A 9,005-nucleotide genomic window follows, 5' to 3' on the forward strand; every position below is an offset into this window, starting at 1 on the left:
GTTCACACTGCCATCTGTCTATACAACACCTCAGCCAAAGGATCTATCTATCTATCTATCTATCTATCTATCTATCTATCTATCTATCTATCTATCTATCTATCACAGTTTACTTTGAAGATGTAGCCTGCTTTGTCTTAGTCACTAAGAAATGGTGTCATGCCAAATACATCAGATTACTTATTTGATCTAGAATTGATTATGGATCATTTTCAATATGGACTAATTTTCATATAATGACACTTAAAACTGTTATTGACTTATTTTATTATAATTTTAGGTCATTACTGCCATTTTCTACAATTATAATTAGATTTAGAGACAAAACACAACTACTTTGTTTGACAAATTAGTGATGAATGAATCAATGAATGACATTTTGCCTGCCACATATGCTTCAAGGAGTCACTGTTGTTTTTCCTTTGAAAACAGGAAATAGTTTTCTGCTGTTTGCTTTTTTTCCCCAGACAGAACTTTTCATGAACTGATTATTCAAAACACTGGTGAAGACAGCTCTTATAATTACATTTATTTGTCAAAATGTATTTTGTTCTTTATTTCATAAGCAACACATAATCAGTGTAAATACAGTATCATATGAATTACATTTGAGAAGTGCAGTATAAAATGTCATCACAGTATTGTACATAATTTTCATGGTTGTAAGAGCTGAAATTGTAAATCATTATCCAACACTTAATGTATTCATCAGTTGTGATTTGGATTTCAATGTGTTAGTATAACCTTTATTGAACAGCAGGTTACAGGAAGTCTAATATGTGAAAGCTGAATGTCATTTATGGTAAAACGACAGAGAAAGGCATTATGTCAGTTACTCTCCAATGCCTTGCTTGATGTCCTTGTAGTTAAAAACCACAGAGGCTATCTGCTCAAGTTCTGTCTTCTTCCCAAACTCGACAAGACATACAAACCAACCATCATCAATGTAAGCCAGGTCTGAGTAACCACTGGGTCCATGGTTAATGATCCAGGGTTTGCTCCATGCATTTGGATCCTGTGGGGATTTGTTCAGATACACTCCTAAATCAATCCTTCTGGACTTATGGCTTGGGTGAGTGAAGAGCAGCCACTTTGGGTTCTGGCTTTGGTCACCCTCTGCATTTGCATCTTCACTTTGAGCTGGAAAGGAGACCACACTTCCCTGACAGCCTCTACCTGTTTCAATGAGTGTCCCAATCCGCTTGGCAAAATCATCTCCATTATTTTCACTGACAGCTTCCACTCGATTGCCGCCCTGATTACGGGCATTGCAGTAGATGAAGCTTTTGCCTTCTTCATCAAAAAACTCTGCCATTTCACATTCAATTGATTTTGTGTGAAGTATTTTGCCAAACTGCCAATGGTCACCAGAATCATCACTGTACAGGGCGAGTGCATGTTGTGCATTGTTCTTAACATAAGCATGAACAGGAACAATCAATCTACCCCCCTTCATTTGAAGACCATGGCCTGGACCAACAGCCAGCGTGGCCCAGTTCTTAATTTCTTCCAGTGTGTCTGTCAAATCTGTTACCTTGCTCCAACTTTGTCCAAGATCCTCACTTCTGATGTAACACAGACGAGCCTTGTTGGTGTTATTTTCTATCTGCCACCACTCTGAGACATTGCCTTCAACACAGATGAAAAACAGGAAGATTGTTTTGCTCTTCTCCTCATACACTGGGCAGGGGTTCATCGTGCGGTGTCCATCAATCCGAGCCTCTTCCACCAGTTTGAACTCTGTCCACTAGAAAATATATATCATTCAGAGTTGTGTTAACAGAACAGAGCTGTTTTAATGGAGGTGAAATTAATACTACATATTCCCGTGTAATTCAGAGATGAAAATTTGCTGGGGTTGTTTACCTCAATTGTCTTCACATCAGGGGATTCTTCCTTCAGCTTTCCTGATTTCATGACCAGCGCCTTTGCATTGGAGTCACTTTCCGTCCTCCGCTGCTCTGCAAAGGCCAGAAGAGTTCCACTTTCTCTTTCGTATAAAAGAGCAGGAATCCTGTACACATGAGATCTCAAGACAGTTTGCTTCTGTGGTTGGAAGTCCATGTTTGGTTTCTGTGTCTAAAATGATCACTCAATAGAGAAGAAAGAAAAACTTGAAGTGTGTGTCTCTACAGTAACCAAAGTTTGCCTGCTGAGGCTTTTATAAGGCTGGATCCTGCAGTTTCTAAATCGTCATTCTTGCTGACAAATGATGAAAAAGTATCCATCTGGAGCTGGAGGAGAGCAAGAACTATATATGTTGCAAAATTCTCTCTTGCGTAATATGTGGCAAATTTGTGAGCCTTGCCTTTTTTTCAACACTTCTTTAGAAACTTGCCAAACTGTTGCTGTGCAATTTCTTCTGAAGAAAATGTCAAATGAAATAGTGACTGAAACATGGCCCATTAAGACTACATGTTAACTTCAACACCATTTCTAGTGATTGCTCTACACCGCTAAAATCTAAAAATGATGTTTGTCTGACAAAAATCACCAAACACATAATTTAAAAACAATGGCTGTTCTATGATTTCAGCTGTATTTACTTGTAAAATGGTCACTCAGAGAGACAGTTAGAAACTCATTCACGCCAGCCTCCATACACTCAGTTGAATGAGACGCATACAGCGGTGTGCGGTTTATTCAATAAGTCACTAGATTTGTTGCTGGTGCTTTTTTGAAAGAAAGAAAGTTGCTAAAGGGCTCTAAAAAGTCAGTAAAAGGCACTAAGTCGGCAACACTGCTTGTTTGCACCAAATCATTTCATCAGGTTTCTTTGAATCTGATGTTGAGAGTCCAGTCTGAGACTAGTTCTCCCAGTGCTGGTCCTAGAAGAGGCTACTACAGGACAGGAGGATCATTGTATCAGACTGTATGAAATATCTTTTAAGTAGTGGTGAAACATTAGATTAGTGATAAAGTTTTTAACAGGAATAGGAATGCGCTAATGTGATTGATTTTTTTTTTTTTTTTTGAGGATGCTAAGAATCAAATTTAACTAGAATTACCGCCTCACGGTTGTATGTCTTCACCACTCAGACTAGTTTCAGGGTACATTACTATTTATCCAGAATCATATGAAATATTAACAATTTGTGGGGAAATTTGTTGCAATTGCTGTGTGAACTCTTGAGTAATGGCTAAAAAGTCTTTTCTGAGGTCACCGTGAGCTTGACCTTTTACCTTTGACCACCACAGTCTAATCAGTTCGTCTTTGGGTTCCAGTGAACCTTTGTATGCAATTTGGAGACATTCCCTCAAGGTGTTACGGAGACATTGATACACAGTGTTCGCGTTGTTTTTGAAATGTAAAGATGGAGGGGCAAATAGGTCCACAGTTATTTCTGATTTATTTTCATTTAGCAGCATCCTGTGAGGATTTGTTAAGATACACTTTTAAGTTAATCCTTTTGAACTTATTAATTGGGTGAGAGAAAAGCAGCCACTTGTTTTTATTCTGGCTTTGGTCACTCTTTGTATTTGCATCCTCATTTTGAGCTGGAAAGAAGACTGTCACATCAAATGTGACGCAGTTTTGGATTTCACAACAAAGTCCACAGGTCAAATCAGTCTCTTTGCTCCAGTTTTGTTAAGCATTTGTGGTCGCGATATAGCAGAGACATGCCTTGTTGTAGACCCACCATCACCCACCTCAGTAAAAACAGACCACCATACTGAAGCAGTGAAATGCATTAGATACTCTGACCCATTGGACACAAATGCTGGGACTAAAATGGTAGCCTATGTACATTTGTCTTATACTGAACTAAAAGGCTGAATGAAATGGCCCAATAGAGAAGAGATTTTCAGTGGTGGGTTACACTGAATGTCCTCAGACCAAATCAGTTCTAAAATAGGACTGTGTAATAAAATTCTGTCTCTCTGTGTCGAAAAAGTCTATCAATAACAATTGTCATTAACTGAATTTTAGATGGATGATAACTTGAGAAAAACATCCTTGAGGGCAGCTGTGGCGTTTCTGCACAGTATGAAATAGAAACTAAGATCTGTTGAGAGAGCTGGTCCCTGAAAGCTTCAGCAGTGCCATACAACGCTGTGCTGTATGCTGCACTGTGTACCACCCTGCAGCCCATAAATATCACAAATATCCCCCTTTCCTCTCCTCCTCCCACTTCCCTATACTTCTCCTCCCTCCAAACCGCTCTGCCCTGCTGCTCTGTATCCACTCCTGCCTCCAGTGCTCATAAAAAAAGTAGAGCTGACAGGTGCTGTAGACCAAAGCCAGGGGTACCAGAGACGGGGGGGGGGGGGGTTCATTACTGAGTTCTGGCTTGATAATTCTTGAATATTTTTGGATCGGACTTTTTCCAAATATATTCACAACAGCAGCTGCCATTGGGTTCAAACTGACTAGTTTGAACTGGTTTTTAGCAAATAAAAGTGGAAGAATCAGCGAAAATAAACAGCTCTCAGGTCTGGGTAGTGAGAAGGAGAAGTAAAAAGGAATAACAGGGGAATGAAAAGTAACCCTGCAGGCACGCAGATGGCCACCAATGCTGTTAGACGTTGATATTTGGTTGAATGTAGGTTTTGATGTCGGGTGACCAAAATCCAATGTCAGGACAACATCTAATGCCGATGTCAATTGGACATACAATACTGACAGCTGATGATATATTGTTCATCTTAAGTTGTGTTCTTAACAAACCAAAATCTAATGTCTTCCAAGTGTCTCATGCCAACGCCATCTTCACACATAAAATACTGACCTTCTACTGGTGACCAAAACCCAACGTGTGCTAAATGTCACGATGTCAATTGTTTTGACGTCAACCTGATTTTCATTTCAAACCAAAGTTTAATATCTGGTACAGTCCAATGTCTTTCTGACGTCCGGTGTCTGCTGGGAAGACAGAGGCAGGGGCACGGTCAGAATCAAAAGCAGCTTTGCTGTTGTAGCAGAAGACCTAAACATCCCTCCTCCTCCCCCTCTTCTACTGCACTGGTCAGATCAGGAAGGAGTTCCGGCAATAGGGAGAGCTTCGGAGGAACGTGATGATTTATTTTTTCTGCTGTTGTGTTGTGTTGACAGGCCTACCATCTGAGCATGGAGTGAAGGACCACCCTGGTTGACTCTCAGCTCTCATAAAAGCATACAGCCCTTCAACCTTGCTTGCTCTTTCCTGTGCTCATATGTGAGCTTTACAACTTTTTTTTGTAGTTGGCTGCCTTGTCCTGTTTGCCAATTTTGTGTGTATGCATCACGCTGGTTTTGCAAGTTGGTAATGCTGAATCCATGGCTATGGAAGTTCCAGCAAATCATATCTTCATTACCTCTTCACCAGAACAATAAATCTGCCATCTCCGCAAGTACAACACAGCAGCATGTGAGTGGTGATGACGTCAACCCCCAAGACTCAACACAATGCTGAATTGCAATGAGTTGGTGACAGTCTGTGGGTTTTCTTGGTTACTGTGAATCACATTTGATCAAGCCACACCCACACAGTCCTATGGAGCATGTTATCAGAGTGTATAGTGTTTAACTCTTAACAAATACTGAGTTAAATGTTTTGTTTTTTGTTTTGTTTTTTTTGTTTTTGTTTTTTGCATATCATAGTCATGAATGTTTTATGTCATAATATTTCTCTATAAATATTATTATTTATAGAAAAGAAAATACTGTAAAAATAATAAATACTAAACAAAATACAAGAGTCATGATTTCAGGGGATTTGAGATCCCCAATTCTAGTTTATATTTTGTTTTTGTGTTTTTTTTGTTTTGTTTCATTGACAAATACATTTGTAAATAAATACAAAAGAAATTAATTGTCACACCTCTAACATGGAGCCTTCAGGGCTACTGAGGATCTGGTGCCACAGGGCAGCACCCAGTGATAATCTATTGGATGCCACAGTATACTCTAAATGTTTTGACTAATATACAGTTTACAGAGCTACATTGGCCTTATAGTACATATATATATATATATGGAATCAATCTGTGATACATTCCCTGGTTATTGACAACTTGTTGCAAACATAAGTGAATGTGTTGTCCCTTTGAATCATCATAATCTCCAAAATGTTCACTCACACAGCAGAAGGCCTCCCTAAGTTGAGCCCTGTCAGCAACCACACAACGCTAGGATTCACTTCAAAAACAATAAGATTATGAAGCAACGGAGATGCACATGTGTAGAGAAGCAGACTCTTTTCTAAAACAAAAGAAATGGCCAAGTTGAAAGACATGAAAGCTGAATATTTCCCAGCATATGGTTGCCAGATTTGTAGCAGATTTCTGACCATACAAATACACAAATACAACCTTTCCTGGGTGTTTCACTTCAGGCTGCTAGTGGCATGTGACTCGTGTACATACAATTCTGTGTGTCGGTGTATGTGTGTGTGTCTGTGTGTGTGTGTGTGTGCACCCGTCAAATCTGATGGACAAATCCATTCACAGCATGCTTTGAATCTCATGCTCATCTGTTACTGCAGCAGAGAGGAAAGATCCTGTCTGTCAGGCTACGTGTTTCTATGAACTGTTCAGTATTTGTTCATGTTAGCCTGATTCATGTGGCGGAATGAAAGGAAAATTACATCTGAAAAAAACAAAAAAAAACAAAAAAACAAAAATGGCTTTAAAAAGCAATCAATGCTTCAGTCAAAACTTGAGTCTACTTTTTATTCGAATTTGTCTGACAAAGCAAACAGGTGATAAAAGTAGAAGAGTTGCCCTCAAGTTGTAGTTACATGGAAATATCTGACTTTCTTTATTTTAAAGCAAAGTTGATGGTTAGTCTACACAGGGAGAAAGTATGTGACAGGTAATATTCTTTCTTGTGTGGGAAAGACCAGACTTGCCTTGCTTTAGATGTCAGGAACTCGGTTCTTAGAAATGATTTGCGATCTACCTGTAAGTGCTGCTTACAGGCAGATTGTAAATGGTGGAAGCATCGCAGTTCACAAATGATTCAGATATTGCAGAGAAGTTTGTGACAGCTGCAGGGCTCTCACACTCTCACGTCTGGGTTTTACCTGTGGTGTTCGTTTTGACAGGTGAAATGTGTAAAAATGAGTGAGGCAAAATCACAGGTCTATCTATAAATCTAACACTGTGTCCATATTAGCCCTGTTTGTGAGGGGTTGTTTATTTGACCTACCTCAGTTGCAGATGATGTATGCATCCGACAGTCAATGTGAAAGCTGCAGTAGCGGTTGTTAGGAGCAGTTAACTTATAGCGGCTGTAATTGATATTTTTATTGTAATATTGCATTAAATTTTTTTGTATTTTCATTTTGCTAACATGTTTGACATATCAACTTAAAAGGTGATAATATGTCAATGTTGTGTTCACAACTTGTTTCTGCCCCCGAGAGACCAAAAAAATATGTTTAATGTTTGTCATGTGGAGCATATCTTACTTTAAAAAATATTATATCAATAAGACTTAAAATTATGTGTGGCTGCATCACTGCCATTTACATTTGCAGCTATTTTTCTGCCTCTTTTCAGGATGATGCCATCTTCATTCTTAAATCCACAAAACCCTGATTGACTCAGTTATCTTGGGAAAACAGCTGTCAAAGAGCACAAATGTCTGAACTGCTGCAAAATTGGAGATGTAAACAGGGATTTAGAGGACAGACTTCTGCTTTTGTGTCAGATGTTGCCTAAAAAGTTTTCTATTAGTTACATCTTTCACTCACAAAGCCAAAAGGCATTTTGTCCAGGTTTTAGGCTCCCACCACCTCTGAGTGCTCACCTCCCACATGCTTAAAACACATCATGCACTTTCATAGATTTGTACGCGCACTCACGCGCCTAAACACCCACACAGGCCCACACACACTTCTCATATCGGTAAGCTTCTCTATATTCACAATCCAAGTAATTACATGAGATAACACCGAGTTTTTAAAGGAATCCAGGCACTTTATTTCCCAGCCTTTATTGCTCTATAACTTGTGCGGCAAGTTTCACTGCTCAGCTTCGAAAGAACAACTATTACAGTGCCAGGTGGAATAAAACCTAATAGCACCCAATAACCAGAGAATCAACGAAAATAACTTTAAACAGTGCCAGGTAACACACCTCGCCATTGTAGCTTAGTTGGAGTGAACATGGATTGAGGCCTCAGTTACTGTTATCCATGTGTGTTTGCTTTTCCATGCTCGCTGGTTTAACTTAATTAATTATTATGAGAGAGATCGATGAGGTCAACTGAGCCAGTGGGGAGAAATATGAGGGATAAGGTAAAGGCCCTGTAGGGAAATGGCAAATAATCTAAAAGGGTTATACCTAAGCATTTGTTATTGCTACATAGCCAACATAGCATTGACAACTGTTTACTTACCAGTGTAGAAGGAACATCATGAGCTCAGCATCAAACTTTGTTCCTTTACTCGCCAATTGCTGTCTCCAGTGTTGGAAAGCACACCAATGTTAACTTGTTTTGCTAGTTCTATTTCTATCACTTCTTTTCTTTAACGCGGAATAAGGTTTCTCATTGGGAGTGGGTGGTAGTGATGGTTGCTTTCCAAGAGGTTCAGCTATTGTTGTGTTTACAAGACAAAAGAATACGCCCTCTGAGTCTCTGCACTTCTTCATCCTCTCTTGCTGACGCTACAGTGACTCACCATCACCTTTTAAGGTACACAGTGGTATTACGTGACGGGGCGGACTGGTGCTAGCTGCTTAATTAGATATCTCTGCACAACAATAAATAGACATCCTTGACATAACATTAAAACTGATATTTCTTCATATTCTGTTGATGATTTGAGTACATTTATGAATGTTATAAATTAAAACACTTACATATAGCACCTTTAATGCAAGTAGGACCTATATAAAAGCAAACTCTTCTTTATATGATGTTCTATGGCCAGGAACTCATAAATACAGATGGTTTTCTGTCATTTAGGAGGGCATTTTCAATGTCGTGCTGTGTAACAAGCCACATCTTTATCCTGTTAAACTTTATTAATTTGGCTTCAGCTTTCATCCAGAGTTTATAGCCCTCCAGAATGCCTGAA

At 39.2% G+C, this 9,005-nt stretch overlaps 1 protein-coding gene across 1 annotated transcript; it reads right to left on the reverse strand.

Moving 5' to 3' along the window:
- Positions 1-338: 338 nt before the first annotated feature.
- On the reverse strand, positions 339-2,190 carry LOC111237693 (sialidase-3-like). The gene is made up of 2 exons (XM_022766890.1): positions 1,867-2,190; positions 339-1,747 (listed from the first exon to the last, which is right to left on the reverse strand). The coding sequence occupies exons 1-2, from the start codon at positions 2,062-2,064 to the stop codon at positions 833-835; spliced, it is 1,113 nt and encodes a 370-aa protein (XP_022622611.1). The 5' UTR covers positions 2,065-2,190; the 3' UTR covers positions 339-832.
- Positions 2,191-9,005: the final 6,815 nt, after the last annotated feature.

This window comes from Seriola dumerili, unplaced genomic scaffold (assembly GCF_002260705.1).
Source record: "Seriola dumerili isolate Sdu_G_001 unplaced genomic scaffold, Sdu_1.0 BDQW01001087.1, whole genome shotgun sequence".
Lineage (NCBI taxonomy): Eukaryota > Metazoa > Chordata > Actinopteri > Carangiformes > Carangidae > Seriola > Seriola dumerili.